General features: G+C 53.4%; 7 protein-coding genes across 7 annotated transcripts; 3 read left to right on the top strand and 4 right to left on the bottom strand.

Moving 5' to 3' along the window:
* Positions 1-1,003: 1,003 nt before the first annotated feature.
* Positions 1,004-2,905, top strand: CPAR01_06431 (multicopper oxidase; the record flags this gene model as incomplete). Its single annotated transcript, XM_060490703.1, has 3 exons — positions 1,004-1,241; positions 1,299-1,782; positions 1,840-2,905. The coding sequence occupies 3 exons, from the start codon at positions 1,004-1,006 to the stop codon at positions 2,903-2,905; spliced, it is 1,788 nt and encodes a 595-aa protein (XP_060349577.1).
* A 3,241-nt stretch (positions 2,906-6,146) lies between these two features.
* CPAR01_06430 (uncharacterized protein) lies at positions 6,147-7,285 on the top strand (the record flags this gene model as incomplete). Its single annotated transcript, XM_060490702.1, has 2 exons — positions 6,147-6,331; positions 6,403-7,285. 2 exons carry the CDS (start codon positions 6,147-6,149, stop codon positions 7,283-7,285), a joined length of 1,068 nt encoding a protein of 355 aa, XP_060349576.1.
* Positions 7,286-7,978: 693 nt separating this feature from the next.
* CPAR01_06429 (uncharacterized protein) lies at positions 7,979-9,654 on the top strand (the record flags this gene model as incomplete). Its single annotated transcript, XM_060490701.1, has 3 exons — positions 7,979-8,018; positions 8,079-8,753; positions 8,816-9,654. 3 exons carry the CDS (start codon positions 7,979-7,981, stop codon positions 9,652-9,654), a joined length of 1,554 nt encoding a protein of 517 aa, XP_060349575.1.
* A 181-nt stretch (positions 9,655-9,835) lies between these two features.
* CPAR01_06428 (uncharacterized protein) lies at positions 9,836-10,675 on the bottom strand (the record flags this gene model as incomplete). The annotated part of the gene is made up of 1 exon (XM_060490700.1): positions 9,836-10,675. The coding sequence occupies one exon, from the start codon at positions 10,673-10,675 to the stop codon at positions 9,836-9,838; it is 840 nt and encodes a 279-aa protein (XP_060349574.1).
* Positions 10,676-11,526: 851 nt separating this feature from the next.
* Positions 11,527-13,322, bottom strand: CPAR01_06427 (uncharacterized protein; the record flags this gene model as incomplete). The annotated part of the gene is made up of 2 exons (XM_060490699.1): positions 11,527-13,159; positions 13,225-13,322. 2 exons carry the CDS (start codon positions 13,320-13,322, stop codon positions 11,527-11,529), a joined length of 1,731 nt encoding a protein of 576 aa, XP_060349573.1.
* Positions 13,323-13,969: 647 nt separating this feature from the next.
* Positions 13,970-16,321, bottom strand: CPAR01_06426 (alpha-galactosidase 2; the record flags this gene model as incomplete). Its single annotated transcript, XM_060490698.1, has 3 exons — positions 13,970-15,512; positions 15,577-16,180; positions 16,234-16,321. The coding sequence occupies 3 exons, from the start codon at positions 16,319-16,321 to the stop codon at positions 13,970-13,972; spliced, it is 2,235 nt and encodes a 744-aa protein (XP_060349572.1).
* Positions 16,322-17,211: 890 nt separating this feature from the next.
* Positions 17,212-19,815, bottom strand: CPAR01_06425 (FAD binding domain-containing protein; the record flags this gene model as incomplete). Its single annotated transcript, XM_060490697.1, has 6 exons — positions 17,212-17,962; positions 18,005-18,456; positions 18,562-18,714; positions 18,791-18,974; positions 19,026-19,472; positions 19,520-19,815. The coding sequence occupies 6 exons, from the start codon at positions 19,813-19,815 to the stop codon at positions 17,212-17,214; spliced, it is 2,283 nt and encodes a 760-aa protein (XP_060349571.1).
* Between the last annotated feature and the right edge of the window lie 822 nt (positions 19,816-20,637).

Here is a 20,637-nt window from a genome sequence, read left to right as displayed (position 1 = left end):
AGTTCATACCCCTGCTTGGCATCTGGTCCCTCTCCGTTCGCCTTTGTTACCCGGCACGCTTTCGAGTTCCGCGGGCCGTTATGGGAAACCAGGAACCAATACGGGCGTGTTGGGGGCAGCTTATCGAGAAGATCGACAGCCGGGATGTTGTTATGCTGGGTTCTTGCAGAGCTCAATGCCTTTTTTTCCGCGCCCTCCGTCTAATAGTTTCTGCTTTTACTTTTGTTGTTTCTTTTTTCATTCATCTTTTGTTATTCTCGATATGCTGACATCATCCACTTCAGCCGCTTGATCCTCGCCGTTCCTCCACTCTCAGGGTCTAGCTTGTCGCGCGGCGCGCAGGTAAAGAAACACGGACCCTCCGGCCAACTGAGTACACCGTTAGCTTTTGCCCAGGAAGCCAAAGAGATTGTGGGAGCAAAGACAGGAGCGACTAGAACCAACCTGCGCTGCATCATGATGGCGACGATGGATTACAACGTGGCTAACATTGCAGATGGATATTCATGGCTTTGACCCGGGCTACGCACCTCCCGCGACTAGAACGACAAATGACTCGGCTTGATTGGGTCTGAGGTCTGGTCTGTGAGCCATGAGATTGCAAGCCGGATCTGCGAGCGTGGAACGGCTGGCGTTCTCTCTGATACTGCTGCTGCTTGCTGCTGCTGCAATGCAGACACTGCACACGCTGCACATGCTGCTGCTGCTCGTGCTTGTCCTCCGCCTTGAACCTCGACCTCCTTCGATACCTCACACCCCCGTGTAGAGGACCGCGCCACGGCAGGCGGCAGATCACCCTTGGCTTGTGCTCCCGGCGGCGAACTAGGTATGGAGAGAGTGAGTGCCTCTCCGTGTCCATTCCGTATATATCATGATCGTCCCTCCGCCCGTTCAAGTGAATCTTTTTTGAGAGGACACCAGCTCATTATCCTTCTGGATCTCAACCTTAGATCCTATCCATTCACTTGTTCTAATTTCTTTAGTTCTTACACAGCTGCCCACAATGTCGGTTTTACGCTACATTCTTCCTACCCTGGCGTTGGCGCTGGGAGCCATCGCCGATGCGAAGAGCTTCACTTTGGATCTCACCTGGGAGACCGCCTCGCCCGATGGATTTGAGAGGAAGATGATTCTGGTGAACAAGCAGTTCACTGGACCGAGGATTGAGATCACTGAGGGAGATGATGTTACCATCAAGGTCAACAACAACCTCCCCTACGCCACAACAGTTCACTACCACGGTAAGCTTAGACAGATATCTTAATTCAACGTTCGACTGGTGACTAATATGGCTGTAGGTATTGAGCAGTTGAACACCCCTTGGTCCGATGGTGTTCCCGGCCTCACCCAGAAGCCCATCCAGCCCGGCAAGAGCTTCGAGTACAAGTGGAAGGCCACTCAGTATGGTGCCTACTGGTACCACGCCCACTACGAGGGACTCATCGAGGATGGTCTTTACGGAGCCATCACCATCCACCCCGCCGCCTCCCACCAGAAGCCCTTCAGCCAGATCTCCTCGGACAGCGCCGCTATTCACGCCATGGAGCAGGCCGAGAAGAAGGTCGTTCCTCTCCTGCTCGCTGACCACCGCCACATGATCTCTGAGGAGGTTCACGACCTGTCCAAGGCCGCCGATATCCAGTTCTCCTGCTATGACTCCTTCCTGTTCAACGGCAAGGGCAGCGTCATCTGCCGTACCCCCGAGCAGATTGATGCCCTTCTGACCCAAGAGCGCAAGGATGTTCTGGCCAATGTTGCTGGTGCCCGTATGACTGACAAGGCGTAAGTCACACCCCCGCGCAACCTCCCACAAACACCAGTCACCCTAACATTATCTAGATGCATTCCCGCTGCTGTCATTGCTCGTGGCCAAGGTGATCTGAGCAAGGTTCCTGCCGGCGTCTTTGATGGCTGCCAGCCTAGTGATGGTGGCCTCGAGACGTTCAAGGTCGAGAAGAGCAACTGTGATACTGAGAAGTGGGTTGCCTTTGACCTCGTTGGTGCCTACGGCCTCCACACCGCCATGTTCTCCATCGACAACCACTCCATGTGGGTGTACGCTATGGACGGTGCCTATGTCACTCCCCAAGAAGTGGAGGCTATTCCCGTCGCCAACGGTGACCGATACTCCGTCCTCGTCAAGTACAAGCAGCAGGGCGACTTCACCATCCGCGCTGCCTCGGTCATTGCTACCCAGATGCTTAGCGGTACCGCCCTCCTCCAGTGGCGTGAGAAGGGCCAGCCCGAGCCAACCATTGTTGCCTCTACTCCCTGGGTCGCCGACAACGGCAAGCCGACTTCCAAGGATGTCCGTGTCTTCCGCCAGGCTCTCGCCAAGCCATTCCCTCCCATCGCCATCCCCCAGACCGCCAGCGTCCTGCACAAGTTCGAGATGCGCAGCGAGGGCGGCTCCTACTTCTGGGCCCTGAACGACAACTTCCTCCTCCCCGCTGACTACGAGAATGACTCCCCCGTCCTCTTCGGCGTCCTTGCCGCCGAGAACGACCCCACCGTCGTCTCCACCAAGAACGGCACCTGGGTCGACATGGTCTTCCAGGCCACGGCCCCGCCCCAGCCCCCTCACCCGATTCACAAGCACGGCAACAAGATGTTCCTTCTCGGCTCCGGTACCGGTAACTTCACCTGGAACACCATCGAGGAGGCCGTCGCCGCCAACGGTACCCTCTGGAACCTGGTCGACCCTCCTCGCAGGGACGCCTTTGCGACGCCCAATGCCATCAGCCAGCCTACGTGGATGGCTGTTCGGTACCTCGTCGACAACCCGGGCCCCTGGTTGCTCCACTGCCACATTCAGAACCACATGATGGGCGGTATGTCTGTCATCATCCAGGACGGCATCGATGCCTGGCCCGTTACACCGCAGGAGTACGTCAATTACAACTAAAGTACATGGTCACAAAAGTCTAGTCATAAGAGTATACCACAAAACGAGTTCCCTGGGGGTCGGTAATGGTGTAATGGGAAATCTAGAAGGGGGGTTCATGGCGCGGGGCGGCATTTGATTTGCATGAACGGCTTGTTTTGCTACTCTTTTCTTGCGCGGAGCATTTTTGGACAAAATCTCTTATCCTTCCGGACTGTCATATATTCACCACAGATGCAGTAATCATTGAATTGATAATGAACATTTACACCGTTTTTTTCTCTTACAATTGGCCTCGTGGTACATGATTAGAGACGCTTGCCCACATGGTGTAGCGTGGCCTGAGTGCTGCGTTACAATCATTCCTGTACTGGAGTCTGTTCAACAGAAATCCACGAAAGCCGTCACGACATCATATGCTTATGTCTTGGTTCAAGTCGCAGCTAACGTATTGCGGCGTCATCCAGGTAGAGTGCTCTGCTTCACCGTTTGTTTTGTCCTGCTCGATGTGACGCCGTGTCACCGCGGCAGTACCACCCTAGTACATCTTCCTCTCACCAAAAACATGCCGCCTTTCCGAGCGCTTGAATAAGGTAGAGCGAGGGGGCGAACAAGGCTACACGGCACGCCTCGTCGCACAGCAGCTGTAGGTCGATCAGCGTGTTAAGATATGCTCTAACTCGTACGTGCGTTCATGTACTCCGTACATATTATGCAGAGTGCATGTAGCGCCTTTGAGGAGTGCCAATCTCACTCATTGCGGGCAAAAAAGAGATTTCGCCTCCTTGCCGCTTCTTCCTTCTGCTTATCGGGTTCATGTCTCCTATTCTTCGCTCGGTGATGAACTCCGTTGCGCCGCGTCCGGGGACATTAGCATGTCTCGGCTTTACACTTAGCGGATCTGACATGTCTCTCGTTTAGACGAGGGTTCAAATTGGGCTCAACATGACAGCACCACAGGTTTTCGACGTTAGGGGCACTTGGAACGGACCCTTTTGTCAAATTTTCTTCTTTGGGTGGTCGAATGGTTCACCGGGCTGGCAGCCATGTCGCTTTTTGGGGGGCTTCTGGGCTGATAAGAGACATCGCCGTGCGAACGAGGAATCAGGGGCAAACGGGAGAGAAAAGAAAGTGTGGGGGTGGCTGTCTAAGACAGTCAGGATGGACGAGTGACAGGTTGAGTTCTGTGAGATGGAGGTGCATGAGATGCTATGCACTCTGCAGTCTGCACAGCCTCCACTTGGCTATCGTGTGCGTGCTTCGAATCACGTATTGCTCTCTTCCGGTACAAGAGACAAAAATGCGCCTCCAGATCGGGTACATGTACATCTAGGGGATGAGGGTGGAGGTCTTTTGTGCGATGGCGCCGGGGATAAAACAACGGCAGCGCTTATTGGCGCAGAGCCGTTCGTTGGCGTTCGTATTCGAGAGTTAGAGCCTCACAGGTGCTTGGTGCCGAGCCGGCGGCTGTCTTTGGCTGTGCTTGGCCACTGGCCAGGAGATGGCCTCTGCCACTTGGCGTTGGAGCGACCGTAGGCCGTTTTGCTTTCTTGCGAGGTGTTTACATTGGCGACGGGGATTCACCTTAGCTCCATGTGGTGTTGTGTACAAGACGCGGTATCATGTGATACCTTATCTGGTTGACGCTCGCGACTACCGCTGCTGCTGAGGTGACCTCGGCAGAGAGTGGTTCATTGTTGATGAGGCCAACCGGCTATCTAGGTAGTTTGGAGATGTAGTGGTCTCCGATTAGATTAGGCTTGTTTCGTTACCTCGCGAAGAATTGATGTTGCCTTTTCAACGTCTTTATTGTTGATTGGCAGCTTGAGTTGGTAAAAGAGATGGCCTGGCCGAACCATACCAATCTGCCGGTAGATGTTGGTGGCTCATCTACTAGTAGCAACGGGCACATCTTCGATCCCCTTGGGAGCTTGTATGGTGATGCTATAACAATGTGATGTTTGCGATCAACCCCGCCTACGTCCCATCATTTCGTGTCGTACAAGGCATTAAGGTACTAATGTAGGTTGCAGGCTACTGCGTCCCGCTCCGGCAGGCCCCTTCTACCGAGCTGCCCGGTCCGAGTGGACCCGTGAACCGGGCAACATGCCGAGAGTGGGGTCAATATCGCCGGAATCCGGCGGCAGAGAGTATTTTACTTCGGAGAAAGATATGTCTAATGCCTGTCGACTAACGTAACAGGGCTCTGGAAGCTTCTCTCGAGTTAAAGAGCTATGGTAGGTGGTATTGCGAGCATAGTTCTTCGTACACGACGCACGCTTGCTGGCTCAGCACGCCGCGCGCTTTCCGCAGCCCTCGGAAACCGATTTCCGTAGTCGGTGATCGGAGCCGACGTTGGCATTACCTACTTGAAAGTCAATACGAGTTGTACAGCCATGTAAAATAGACAATTATTTTTCCGGAGGTGATGCGTTACCATGGAACTTGAGTTGAGCACAGATCACGTCATCCAAGCTTGCTTCGCCATGTATGAAACCTACCAACAGAAGGTTAAGAAGGGTGTTGTACTCCTTTTCTGCCTTGACTAACCACATGCTGCTCGTTGTGGGTCGCCAAGGTCGGGATATTTTCTCTCAAAGTGGCTAGTAAGGACTTTACAAATGCAAGGTTGCTCAATACGGTATTCTGCAGACAACAGCTATCAGAAGTCTTAGATGCCTGGGTGTACTGGGGCCCGGGCTGCGTCTACAGTTATGATCGTCCCTATATTCTGTAAACAAAGTTGCTATGAAATGGCTTGAGTCTCTCAAACCTGAGCAATCCTAAAGCGGGACTGATTCAAAGGCTGGCAGGGTAATTGGCATGTCACGTAGTATCCGTAGTGTAGATCTATGTTAAATCTGTAGAGGTTGCTGGGCATGAAGATGATGAAGAGCTTAACAGAAATTAGCTCCCGTCGGATGCTCTTTGGATCCGTAGGGCTGAAAAAGCATTCTGCTTGTCTCCATTCGGACCGCGCGCGCGCACGAGTCAACTCGCACTGCCGTGCCGGGGCATACCATGGATGCGGGGCCTCTTCGGTCCCAGCCGTAGCATCGCGAAGAAATGAGATGACATGCGCTGACGTGCTGCGGTTTTTGTATCCGTAAAGTCTTCTGCATTTGTAAGTGTTGAAAGGTAGATTGGTAGACGGAGAGGTGAGGATATAAGCTTCACAATGTCCCGGGTTGGACAGGAAGAGCTCTAGATACCATCTCCAACAACTGACTTTCGTTGACAATACTACAAAACCCTCATTACCATGTCCGGACTTCTCACCCTCGTTCTGCCTTTGCTGGCTTTGCCGGCCATCCAAGCTTGCCCGACAAAGTATCATAATGCTACCACGGCTTGCGCCCAGGTGACCGGGAATCAGACCGTCAACTCATTCCAGCTGTACCCCGAGAACGCAGACTTCGACACCAAGCGCTGTGTGGCCTACTTCAGGTAAGGTTCCCCCAGTCCATACCGAGAGACGCTCACCGCGACGGAAAAGTGCTCTAAGCTAACCCTATTAGTGTCCTCTACAATGCCAGTGTCGCTGCCTGGAACCCTACCACGTCCGAAATCCAAACCATCGAGATCCCAGGCCTGAGCTTCAACCCCGAACTTCACTCCAGCGGCGTCCGCGTCGATCCCCTCGACCGCCTCTCTATCATCATCGATGCCGGCTCCGCCTTCGACACTGGCGGCCAGAACATCACGGGCGACAACATCCTCGTCAAGTACGATCTCACCAAGAAGGAGGTGCTGTGGCAGCGCAACCTGACCGAGGTTACCGGCGGCGTGTACGGCGGCTTCCAAGACACTGCTCACGGCCCCGACGGCACCACGTACGCCCTCGGCACGTTCCCCAGCAGCATCATCCGCATCAGCCCCGACGGCTCAAAGGCCGTTGCGTGGTACCTCAAGACGCCCGCCAATCATTCCATCCACGGACTCTCCGGGCTCGTGTCCTCCCCCGACGGGAAGGCGCTCCTCGTCGCCGATAGCTCGGACGGTCAGCTCTACCGGTTCGACACCGCCAATGCCACGGGCTCGACGCCGGTCCGGGTCCCTCTTACTTCGGCGGACACCATCGGCGCAGCGCTCGACGGCGTTTCGATCCCCTCCCGCTACAACGGAACCGTCATCCTCGTCTCCGATAACGAAAAGGGAACGGTGGTACTGCACTCGGCCGATGCTAAGTGGGAGTCCGCTGCTGTCATAGGAACCGTGTCCAACGCGTACCTGGCTGATGGAGGCTCGACAGTGACGACTGTGCAGATCGGTGGCAGCGTCTACTCTGTAACGGAGTACTTTGGTGACGCCAAGGTCGCGGGAACGCTGGCCGGCAACCGAACTGAGTGGCCGTTGGTTGATATCACCGCCAACATCAACGGGTTCCTTGCTGGTCAGTAAGGGCTGGGAGAAAGGAAGCTGTGAAGTAGCTGTCATTACCAAATAGAAGCTGCAGCTGCAGTGATTACGATAGATTCATAGATCTTAAAGATGTTGGAAGCGACGTCGTCACCTGTCACGCAAACTCCTCCATTTTTCTACATGTTAAGCGAAACTTTGACACAATCCTGGCACACTTAGGTATAGTCAGAATGCCAGTCCCAGTCGGTCTGGAGCTTGAATACGCACCAGAAGCTTCATGCCTTTGACAGGCGTGGACCGCTCTAGCGGTTGGGAGTGGTGGCTGTAAAACCATTCCGGAAGTGAAAGTCAACGTGCATACAACTGCTGACCCAGGAGATTGGTTTGACAGCCCATAACTAGATTTTATCTCTCCACTAATATTCTGCTGGCAATCCTTCAATCCTCAATCACATTGCTGACCACCACTCTAGGGATTGGCAGGCACCAGTATTCGTGCTTACACAGGCAGGGATGGCTGCGGTGGTATACGCTAGCTTGACGCCCGTCAGCACTTAACGAGAATACAAAGGAGTAGTGCAATCAGGGGGGAATTCCAGCACAAGTACTTCCTGCGAACGCGAAACCAGATAAGTTGAATACATCCGTTGCCCCAGGCATTTGAAGTTATCATCTCGATCCACGTTGCTTCTCCGGCGATCTTCGTGTGTTCGTGCCAAACACCCACCAAGGATGGAATCTCAGAGCAAGCGCGTCGCCGTCGTCGGCGCAGGTAAGAGAAACTCCGAAGTAGCCCCTTCATGAATATGACAAGGACGCTAACGACGCCCAGGACCTAGCGGTCTTGTCGCTATCAAAGAATGCCTTGCAGCGGGCCTGGAGGTGCTGTGCTTCGAGCGCGCGCCCGCGCTCGGCGGGCTCTGGCTTTACAACCCCGATCCGAGTGCAGAGACGAGCTCCGGCATGTACCCCGGTGTCATGCTCAACTCCTGCCGGTTGACCACGGGCTACAGTGATTTCCCGATTGATCCGGCGCGGTACCCGATCTACTACTCCCACAAGCTCCATCTGCGGTACTTGAATGAGTACGCCGCGCATTTTGCCCTTGAGAAGCACATCCGTTACGAGACGACAGTCGTGGGATGCGAGCCTCGCAAGGAGGGCGGCTGGGAGGTGAGGGTCCGTAGGGGAAGCGAGAAGGATGGCAACGGGGAAGAAGTGCTCGCATTTGATGCTCTGATTTGCGGAACTGGCATTATCAGCAAGCCCTTCGTCCCCGAATACAAGGGAAGAGAGTCCTTTAAGGGTGAAGTGCTACATAGTCGTTCCTATCGCAAGCCTAGCGCCTACGAGGGCAAGAAGGTCATCCTCGTCGGTCTTGGGTCCTCGGCCATCGACGTTGCGTGTGAAGTTGGCCCGCTGGCAAAAGAGCTCACAATTGTTAACCGTCGAGGCGCTTGGGTTCTGCCTCGATTCGTCCTGGGTAAACCCACAGAGGCGTGGGACAGTACGTCTTTCCCGTTGCATGCCAAACCCTTGATTGGATCCTCTGCTGACCCAGTTTCACAGGCCGTAGCAGCCAGACCTGGCTTCCCGCAAGCGTCCAGGAGTGGCTCTTTGAGAAGATACTCAACCATGCCCAAGGCAAGATGCCACCGGAGCTTCAGCCAGATCACGGCCTCATGGCACAGAACGCCACCATCCGAAGCGACTTCGTTGAAAAGCTACAGACCGGTATTTTCTCCCTTCGTCGCACCACAATCGCCTCCTTCACCGAGACTGGTGTTATTCTGGAGAATGGCGATTCCCTCGACGCCGACGTAGTCGTTCTTGCCACCGGATACCACATCGTCGACCAGCCATATCTCCCACCAGGCGCGCTGGCCAGCAAAGAGGCGCCAGCCCCGCACGTTGACTTGTACAAGTCCATCGTACCGCCCACTTGGAAAGACCTCTATGTCATGGGCCAGACCGAGCAAGCCGGACCCGTGACACCAGTCTCCGAGGCGCAGGCACGGTACATTGCCGCCGTCATCAAGGGAAGCGTAAAGTTGCCCGGTGAGGAGGAGATGATGAGGGAGATCCGCACGATGAGGGGTTGGCGGAAGAAGCACATGATCGACTCGGACAGGCACGCTCTAAATGTGGAGTTTGTGAAGTATATGGACGGTCTGCTGGCACCGTTGGGCGCGGCACCGACTTTTGGAAAGCTGTTCGGGCGCATCTTCACCAGCGGAAAGCCATTGAGGGCCTGGAGTATTCTTTCGGCTGTTTACTTTGGCATCCCGGCCCCCGCGCAGTGGAGATTATTTGGTGAAGGAAGTACACCTGTGCTGGCTGAGGAGACGCTGCTCAGGACTGATGTGGATGCAAGTCAATTGAGCGAAGGAGAGAAGTCTTTCTTTTGACATGTTTTCTATTTTGGTCCCACCACCTCTTCAATCATTTAAAGCCCAAGATTCCAAGGAAATGCTCCACGAATGAATCTGGATTTGTTAGTTGTGCGGCACCTCAAGCAATGACCTAGCGTAAGGTATCAGGCCGTCTTACTGTTCTGAAGAAGGCCCGGCAGATGATCGAGCCTCATGTTCAGATATGCATGTTTTCAATCTCCTTTTGAGTCCAATCCCACAGCTTGAGTGCGAGGCTGTTATCCTTTGCGAAAGCACTGCCATTGCCAGCGACGCCCACGGGCTCGTAGTACTCGCCATTTTCAACCCCATCGGCAGTAGCAGCCCACAGCTGGCTCCTCGCGCCCCCCTCTACGTCGACTCCGATGAGTGGAACGACCACTTTCTGAAATGCTCTAATAAGCAGACTGCCATCCGTCGACTTTTGCAAATCGGTCTTGACTGTGCCTGGGTGGATGGAGACGGTCGTCCATTGAGGGTACCTCTTGGCCATCTCCCGTGCGTACAGCAGATTGGCGAGCTTGCTTTGTCCATAGAGAGCATTTGCCGAAAGTCTTTTACTTCGGCCATTTGGATGGAAACTGTCGAACTGCAGACCGCCAGAAGGTGGGTACTTGTGAGCCACGGAGCTGACGAAGACGACGCGGACGTCGGCTTTTCCGCCGCCAACATCACTTTCGGAGGCTGTCGTTCGCAAGATGGGAACAAGAAGATTGACGAACAAGGCGTGACCAACATGATTGGTCCCGAAATGCATCTCGTAGCCCTCCTGCGTCACACTTCCAGCAGGGACGTTCATGACGCCCGCGTTGAGGATGAGGATGTCGAGACGGGATGCCGCTGAGAGGAATGTGGTTGCAGCGTTGCGTATAGATTCAAAGGAAGTGAGATCGAGCTTTAGAAACTTGACAGAGACCGTTGGGGAGGTGCTCTCGATTGCGTTGATGACGGTTTGGGCGTTGGGAGCACTCCGGGCCGCGATCCAAATCTCAGCTGGGTTGTGTTTTGCAAGGTCCATGGCTGATTGGCGCCCGAGGCCATTGCTCCCGCCTGTGATGAGGATCACTTTGCCCTGTAGGGATGTGATGTCCCGTGAAGGGAGCCAGGATGCGCTTTTGCATGCCATTTGGTGTCCGTGAATGCTGGCTGGGTAACGTATGTTGAGCGGTACAAGTTGCTAGGAGGGTGGTGACCATGAAGCGACTGCTGGCATCAAGATTAGGTCATGAGATAGTCAAGGAAATCCGCGTCTTTATAGACATTTTCGTAAGAGTCAATTTCATCTGGATCTTCTCTTCTATCCCGAATCATATACTCTGGTCCATCGGGGATCTGGGGCAGCACGCAAAGAATTTCAGGCCGAATGTCCGACAGCCAATAGGATGACACGCTTTGCGAGCGGGCAAACCGCAACATCAAGCTTAACACTGGTAGCTCGAAATAGGCAGAGTAACACCGCCTCGTTCTCAACTCCTTTGGTGTATTTATTTATATTCGAGCCGTAACAAAGTTGGGGTCTAAGGTTGGAAATGCTGCCAAAGAGAGACACCAGCGAGAAGAACGGCAGCTGCCCAAGAGAGACTCATCTGGGTATGTTGCTTAACTTAGGCTGAGAATTCACGGGACACTTCAAGCTTGACTAGCTAGAGTTTGTGTTTGACACTTATTCTTCAATGCCAAGTAGTATACATAGTCTCAAATCGCAGCTGCAGGGGACAAAGAAGCCGATCGAATGCCCATAGAGGAAGTAGGCTAAATTAGCATGTCCAGAGCGCCAAGTCCAATCCTTTTCAAACCATAGAGCTTCTAGACGTCTGTGAAAACATCTCTTCACACATTTGAATGATTACTTCGAGGTGTTTTCTCCAGCTAAAGTACTCCCGCAAACGTCCAGTTCCGGGTCTTCGCGTCGTAGACCTTCTTGAAAGGTTTCAACGTACCGTCTGGGCATCTCATTGTACCTGAGAAAGCCAACTCTCCTAGAGAATCGTCTGGTAGTAGCAACCGAACGTTGAGCAATCTACGATCATTTGGCAATGTCGGTGGAGTTGGTTGTTCTTCAGCGAGGCCTTTGGTCTCCAAGACCTGGTTCCTCGAAGATACGTTTTCGTAAAAGTCCCCTTCCTCCATTCTTATTACTTCAGAAGCCACGGTCCCCGCGAGAGTCGCGTCCCACATTCGTTCCTGGTGCAAGCCATCAGTGATGAGTTCGATAGCTTGCCATCGGGTGCGTGACTTGCGACATTTCAGGGCGACGTAGTAAAGCGGTGGTATAAGACCCATGTCGGCAGTGAAACTAAACTTGGTTGTACAGTGCCCGGACGAGAGATCTGCCGCAATGGTGGGTATTGCCGCGGTAAGGATCTCCTTGGATGACTCCGCCATCATGTCCAAATGCCAGATGAATTTATCAAAGATGAGCTCATTGCCCGGATGAAGAGATGTCTCCGTGATGATGTGTGCCATCGTGTGATAGACAGATAGGAGGCGGAAAGGCAAACGCTCCCGGGCGGATAGATGAGTCCACCTCTTAGTTTTCATAAGGTTGAACGCGCGCGACCATGATATCAAGTCGTTCCTCAGACATGACTGAATGACAAGCATCTCGAATGCTTGAGACACGTCGGGACTTGTGGCACTCGCTAGGCAACATCGCCGTAGTCGCTGAGCCCTGACTAGAAGTTGATCTAGATGATTCCGAGCTTCAATTAATGACCCGAAAAAGTCGGGGAGCTGTCTCAAGGGACGCAGTCCATCGGTCTGCCTTTCCTGGCTAAATGGACCTCTCAGTGATCTCGCTTGATAGTAGAGCTGTGAGAGTGTGTCAATAAGGCATCCGACCATGGGATCTAACGCCTGGTTGCAGCGAGCATCGCCTATGCCGTTTCCGGACTTGAGATCAGGCATGGTGTGACTTAACAAGTTCAAGCCGTGGTTCAGATGAGAATGGCCTGCCCTGAATCTCTTACGCATATACTCTAGACATATGTATAGAATGCAAGAAACTAGAGCCACTCGTGCCGACATGGGATTGTTCAAGGCCAGACGTTCTCGAAGAAGGACTATTGATTTGTTGTAGTGCTGTAATGTGCTGCGTTCCTGGACGTCTAAGGAAGGAGAGACCCTCCGATTGGGCGAAGAGCCGGCATCGGTCATTTGTTTCTTGTGAACGGAGGCAAGTGCCAAGATCGCATGCATTACGGCGGGCTCTCTCGAGCTGGTCTGGAGCACGATGGTTTCCCAGAAAGTAGAGTCGAATATCCCTGCCAGCTTGGCGATTGTCCGACGTGAAAACCACTCGTACAGCCTCTTCTCAGCGTCCGACAGCCCCGAGACGGAGGTGCGGATGTTGCGAAGTGAAATAGATGATGCCTGTTGCGACATGAATGGGGCTGGACTCTGGGTTCTAGAACTCCAAATGCCGTACTCATCGCAGGTCCTGCCTGTGGTGACACAGCGTCGACAAGCTGGCCGGGTCTCATCACACTTTACTTTTCGGATCCTGAATTTCAGTATCAATTAGAAGGTATTCTCATGAAAATACAACACGAAATGATGTGAGCGCACCTGCAGGTCCTGCAGCCGGTCTTGACTCGGGTAGTTGGGCGGGACTTCGACTTATTGGCGGTTCTTGGAGGCTGCGGCCGGGATCGAATTCCATCCATTTTGACAAGCCGCAAGTGAGTCTCTGAGAGGCGAGCGAGTGCGATTGAAATCCGCGCCAAATAATGTTCGGATCTCCACTTACTTGCTGTCAAGGCATTTGATACGGTGTCTATTTGCCCACTCAAGAGAGCCACTGAGAGAATGTTGCAAGCTTGAAATCACGGCAAGCCTTGAAAGTTGCTTGAGACTCGAGTGCTATCGTCGGCTCCGGCCCTCCGGGCTTCGTTCATGATTCGTCGGGTCGCAATTCCGTGTCTTTCATTGGCTCGAAAAGAAGAAAGTCTGTGCAAAATGGCCTCGAAGCTCGAAATAGGAAATAGCTTCAATCAAGGTTTCGGGCCATGCCCTTGAGTTGAGCGGCAACATCAATGCGTCATTCCACGTGCTCTTTGAGCAACATCGATACGTAGCCCACCTAACATAAGTGATTGATTTCGTCTGCGGGTTATTCAATGCGTACCCTAGGTAAGTCATGGGCAACGTGTTGCATCTCAAGTCTTGGAGAGGGGCCTAGGATTGTGCCGTGGTTCCCGAGGGATGAGTCAAGTGATTAAGATTAGTTCTAGTCATCACTCAGGCTTCTGCTTGAAAGTCTCTCTAGTCATCTTCGCAAGACTGCCGTCCACTAGATCATCCGGCGCTTCCATCATACCTTCGAAATAAGCACAACACGGCTGTCGTAGTCACCATCAAAAGCGTACTGCACACCCGTATTCATCAGCGTAGCACCAGAATAGGTGCCGTTGTTATCCAAGGAGTACTTGGCCGTCGGGTCCAGTCCTTGAAGTTTAAGCCGCGGTAGGGCGTGGTTGTACAGCGCGCGCACCTGGAAGTAGAACAGCACGCCCTGCGACCCGTCCTCCGAGATGACCATGGCAGCCGGCCAGTTGGACTCCTCTGGCAGACTGAGACGCCACAGATCACCTCCAATCACAATGGGGTTGACTACTTCGCCCAAGGCCAATAGCTCGGGGATCTGCACCTTATCCTCAGCGGAGATCACGGCTGGGTTCAGCTCGAGGCCAAAGGATCCGCCCATCATGGCGACATGAGCACGGAACTTGATTGGAATCGTGCGGCCAGTGAGGTGGTTGGGCACCGCAGAGACGTGGGCACCCATGGCAGAGAGGGGGTACGCCAGGGAAGTTCCAAACTGAATGGAGATGCGGTCCAGGGCGTCAGTGTTGTCAGATGTCCAGATTTGAGGGAAGTAGTGAAGGACGCCAGGGTCGAAGCGACCGCCTCCGGATGCGCAGCCTTCCCAGAGCACATCTGGGAATCGCGAGGTGAGGACCTCAAAGACGTGGTAGATGCCCAACATGTATGAGTGACCGATGCCTGGGACGGGGGTCTCGTGGAAGCCTCTGTTGTTGTCCCACTTGACGTAAGAGATGGGGGCGCTGGAGAGGATTTTGGAGACGGAATCAATGATGAACTCCTGCACCTCTGGGAGCGCCACGTTAAGCACAAGCTGGTTCCTCCTGATTGTTCGAGGGTAGTTGCCGGCATGGAGAGCCCAGTCAGGGTGCTCATGGTAAAGAGTAGAGTTGGGGTTTACCATCTCTGGCTCAAACCAGAGGCCGAACTGAAGCTTATCTGTCGTGTTCGTGATCTCGAGGTTGGTGACCTTATTGACGAGAGCTGGGAGGCCATCGGGGAAGCGCTGCGCGTTGACTTCCCAGTCTCCTAGACCGGCTGTGTCGTTCAGTCGGGGGTACTCTTGACCAAACCATCCATCGTCCAGAACAAAGAGCTTGACACCGAGTCGCGCCGCTTCCTGTGCCAGATCGTAAACTGTGCTCTCATTGTAGTCAAAGTAGAGACCCTCCCAGCTGTTGAGCAATGCTGGACGAGTCTGGTCGACGAACTGGCCTCTCATGAGGTGGTTGCGGTAGAGCCGGTGGAACTTCCGGGATACGCCACCGACACCAGCATCCGAGTATACAGCGACAACCTCAGGAGTAGTGAGGGTCTCTCCCGGTCCAAGAGGCCACGAGAGCTGGTAAGGATTGAAACCGAGCATGGCACGGGTAAACCCTTGGGATCCTTTCTCCACGTCAACGGAGAACGAGCCTGTGTAGACAAGAGAGAATCCCCATGCCTCGCCTTGGGACTCGGTAGTGTCTGGAGAGACGAGGGCCAAGAATGGGTTGTGAAGATGGGATGAATACCCAGTTGTACTTCCGAAGCTATGGGGAATTCAGGTCAGCCAATGGTCCTTCACGGGCACAGTAGCGACCGTTCTTCACTCACCCCTGCGTGCCGTAGCCAACCTTCCTCCGAACTCTCATGGCTTCGCGAGCCCAGTCGCCTCTCAATTCGATCATCTCAAGGTCCTCGAATGGCAAGTCAACGCTGAGACTTGCGGCCTTGGCGATGGTGATGTTGCCCTCCCCCTCGTTGGTGATGTTGACGCTTCGGACAATGGCATCATACTTGGGGAAGATTGAGTACGAAAGATCGACGGCAATGGAGCTGTAGTTGTCGTACAGAGAAACAACCAGAGTAGAGACCTCATCGTCGGTTCCAAATGTCGCCGGAAGACCCGGCAAGCCAGGCTTTCCTGCCGTGACTCTGTGGGATCGATATTGGAGATCGCTGACCGTGTATCCCTCAGACTGGTGAATTTGTACTGCGGGGACACGGAAGTCTCCACGTCCAAGGTCGGGGTACTCTCGTCTAACCCGGCCGATCATGTCAACCCAGCCATTGATTTCCGGGGCGAGCATTTCCATGCTCTCCGTAGCCGACCCTCCAAAGTGGTCAGACAATAGGTCACCAGTCAGCTCATCCACATGAAAGCGGTATGAGGAATGGTCGCCATTGAGGGCAAAAGACTTGCCATCAACGACAATGCCTTTGTAATGTTAGTCTCGCGCATGGTGAATCCTAGCATGGCATCTTTCATACCTGCGGCTGAGCCATTTTGTGCCAACACGCGACCAGTGAAGACTGACGCGGAGGCAGCAACGGCCAGACGTCTCAACGAGAAGCCCATCGTTCCGTATGAGGATGAGGACCAAGGACGAAGGGAGTTGTGAGGAGCTTGATGCCGGAGCAGGATGGTTTTCAAGCCTTCTACGGCGATGAAGAGTTTCGCGGTGAGAACACCCGATATTTATACAATCTTCCTTTCACCATGCATATGCAGCCTCTCCGGGTTCGCCGGTCATCTTCGCGATGCGCCGGCTCACCCAGCAGGCCACGAACCTTAGCTTCGTCAGAATTATCGGCCGTTCCCCAGAGATCAGCGAGGAGAAAATCCACCGCTAGTCCAATAACCATAAGCCAACAGGGAAGTGATCAACATGCGGGGTAGTTCCCCACGAGTTTTCCGCCTGTTTTCCGCCGCTTAATTGCACCGTCAGAGAGAGTGGGTGTAACGTCCTGCACGACAAAAACGACTTTTCCAACCCGGCTGTTCTAGCAGCGAACATGATCCGATTGCAACCTAAAAACTTCGGAGATGAGGGGTAGCTTGCTCTTGGCATTAAACAAAGCAAGAGAGAGAAACATTCTGGGGGTTGGGGAAATTTGGGTGGGACGTAGCACCCGGGGAAAACCTTGGTTGGTTGTGGCGTGAAAGCTAATGATGACATACATCCTGCATAAGGTATTTTGATGTAAATGGCTCAACACACGCTTGGGATGAAAATCGTCCGTGAATTACACTAATTGGCTGAGATGGAAAGGAGAAGAGCTGGATGTTTACTACGGAGTCTAGTTTTGTTGTGGAAAAATGACACATGAACGAATCTATCTGATTTACAAGGGCTGCTTCGAGGCAAGCACCCAAGGCCCTTGATTGGGTCTCGGTATGGTAGTTTGCATCCACCAGGGAAGTTTTGATAGGAGCCATGTTTGACTCTGCCCTCCATCAACATGTCTCTACTGGCTTAGACCTGCGACAATACCCTCACGATACGCAGTAATACCTGCGAGCGTTGCCGCGGGACCAACAACGGCCGATCCCAGAATCACTGCTGCGGCCTGAGTCAAGGCTTTCTTCGTGTTGATGTATCCGCAAAGTCGCAAACTCCACGGCGCCGTGCCGAGGGCAAGCAGCAGCGAACAGAACGTGAAGATCAGAATATCCAGCTTCGACAGACCCAGAGCCATCAGGGCCGCGTTCTCACCACCAAACAAGCTGTACTTCAAACCGAAGAGAGCAACATTGGTGAGATGGATGACTGCGGAGATTGCCAGAGTCGTGTAGTAGACAAGGCCAAGAACCGGGAGATCTGCCTTGGCGAACATGTTTTGGTACTTTTCTCTCGTGCTCTGTAACTTGGTCTCTTCGTTCTCAGGTTGCTGAGATCCAGATTGTAGTCCAAACACAGAGAGACTCCTAGCCAACAAGAAGCACAGTATTGGCGCATTGCGCCAGATGTTGATTGAGTTTGCGTCCTGGCGATACAGCGCGACGGCTGCGGGTAGGAGATATCCCGCGGCCGTGATGGGCAACACCCTCTTGGCGTTCTCGAGGGGAACGTGTCTGCCGACAATGGTGTTGCAAGACCAATGAGCAAAGACACAAGAAATTGGGGCAAACCCACCTGGGCCGAGCGTGTTGTTGAAGATGGTAAAGATTACGATTCTGGGGTTCAGTGCCTCCGCGTTAGTCTGCTCTTGGGGGAGTCTGCCCGAATACATCGGCTGTGATAGCTGGGGATCAACTTACAAGGTCACAGATGTCAGCTGGTTTCCCACGCGGTTCAAATCAGCCAAGGCGAGAGCAATGAGCGCTGCAGTGTTGGTCATGAACTCGATAGCCGGCAGCATCGACGCATCTCCATGGGTGGAAGAGCACAGGACGTCGACCAGCGTCTCCAGGCTCCTAGGCAGACGCAACACCCCTGCCGCGATGGCACAGAGTATACACATGAATGCGACAGAGAAGAGCTTGTTCAGACTGCCCAAGCCCTTGAGTGGCTTCGCTGGCAACTCATCCTCGAACAACACCGCTCTAGGACGATGAGGCACTTCTAGTCTCTCCAGCTTCGTTGCGGGGGCGCAGAACTCGACGCCTCGGTAGACGACTCCGAAAGAGCCCAGCAAAGGCATCAAGTAACGCGCAATCATCTTGCCCATTCTGGTTCGTAGCGTGAAGGCATCCTGGAGCCAGTAGCCTTGCTTGACAATGTGTTGAGCACGTTCCTATCCAAATGAACGGCCAAGATCAGCCTCCGAGTTCGTCGCGAGACCTCATGTCTTCATTGAGTATGACTTGTCACTTACAAAGCGCTTTTCTTGCACCTCAGCAAAGATGCTCTCCAACTGCTTCTCACTAAGACCACCGGGGGTCTGGTCAAGGTTGCGCAACAAGGCGTTGACCAGATGTGCAGCTGATTCGATTGCTCCATTACCGCCTTGACCCGTCACGGGATCGACCTATTCGATAACGTCAATCAGCAATTGTCCTATTGACGCACTTTCCCTCAGTAGCATTCACGCGTTGGGTACCGACCTTGTGTGCAGAATCTCCGATGGTGATGGCCCTCTTGTAGTGCCACTTCTCAAAGACATAGGTTTGAAGCGGCGCCAGCGTCGTAGCAATACGTTTCTCGTAAAGGTCACCAAGTGTCATGTTTTCCAGAATCTGGTCGTCCCAGTGCTGCTTGATAATACGCTCCTCGTCGGCCTTGGTATACCTGTGGAAGGAGATCAATTCCAGTCTTCTAGACTTGCAAGTGATAACATACCTCGGGATATCTCTGCCATAGAGAGTCTTCAACTCCATGAACAAAAACCAGTACACGCGGTCTCCCGGCGCAGCCATTACAAAGTAGCTATGACCAGGCGACATCGTGTTGTGCTGACTGGCTCCGGGGTATGCCTTGGGCCTGTGAGAGATGCCAAAGACACACAAAGTGGAGGCAGGGACCTTGGATTCCTCATCCAGGGGGAAGTATCCGGTCGGCGCTTGTCGCCACATCTCCTTCCTTACCGTGCTGTGGATTCCATCAGCTCCGACGACAATATCCCCGCTGAAGACCTTGTTGTCTTTGGTGGTGACAAGAGCACCAGATTCGGTAAATTTCACGGATACAACTCGTTGAGAAGTGAGCACTCTATCCTTGTGTTCCAAGTTCTCGTACAGAACTTGAATAAGCATCTGCCTGTCGATGAAGATCATTGGATATCCTAACCTGTTCTATTGTCAGTTGTGATTCGCAAAACTCCACAAGCCACTTACATTTTCTCCCACATGTCCATCAAATCATGTTGGTAGCTGAAGATTTCACCATTCTCTCGCCTGAGGTAGGCGTGTTGGTATACTTGGTCCTCAGCTTTGGCCCGGTACGCTTCGTAACAACCGAGCTGATCGAGAATCCGCAAGCCATTGGGCAATAGTCCAATACTGGCTCCAACCTGGGGGGCAATCTCAGGATAGGCTTCGAGAACAACATAGTCAATGTTGAACTTCTCGAGCATGTTGGCGAGCGCCAAGCCAGCGACGCTACCGCCGACAATGACGATCTTGAAGGTCATGGTTAAGCGCGTAAGGCTTAGCGTAAGACTTGGTCTTGATGGTATCGGAAGATCAAAGTTGTTGTATCAGAAGACGGCAGACTCTCCATGTGATACTCCGTGATTCGACCAAGAGGTCGCGAGTTGAATCTTATTGCCGCAAACGGACACTTAACGACCCTACGGTCCGGACGGGGAGTTGTTCATCTCCGTCCGCCAGACTCGCCCTGCCGCCCCGGGATCATCACGACCTTGTCAAAACCCACCGGGGCCGGGGAATGATTGGTGTTGATCGTGTCGTGTATGTAGACCTCCCACCGGCTCTACCACGGAGTGCTCTCTAGATCCATCTCATTAGTCATGCCTAGAGGTCCACAGGATCCAATATCACTGAAACCTGTAGCCATCCCCAGGGCACGAACCCATAATGATTCCCCAACAACCTGTACCGTCGATGGGGATCGTTGTGCCAAGATAATTTTCCCAGAGGTGACCATGCCCCGTCATCAGGTTTCAACGATGCTCCGATCTAGAGACCGTTTCAATCGGCTGCCACGATCTCGGAATTGGCCCTTGAAGTGCTCGGTCTCGCATACAATGCAGTGGCAATGATTGACCTAGTGGTTTATTCCGGCTCTCCAGGCGCAAGAGATCAACCTTAACAAGACTTAGCTTTCAAGGAAATCACACGATGCGGTACAATATTAATTGAAACCATGAGGTATTTGACACTAGACGGTTGGAGGTAGCACGCTACTTCACTTCTGGGAAACATGGACTGGCATGACCAAAGAAGGTCTCTGTCGGTCCGGCCCGGCTTACGTTGGGCCAATGTCAGCTAAG

This window comes from Colletotrichum paranaense, assembly GCF_030867605.1.
Source record: "Colletotrichum paranaense strain IMI 384185 chromosome Unknown Scaffold_5.1, whole genome shotgun sequence".
In the NCBI taxonomy this organism is placed as follows: domain Eukaryota; kingdom Fungi; phylum Ascomycota; class Sordariomycetes; order Glomerellales; family Glomerellaceae; genus Colletotrichum; species Colletotrichum paranaense.
The sequence above is the reverse complement of the archived record's forward strand: the minus strand, read 5'-3'. Positions and strand labels throughout refer to the sequence as shown.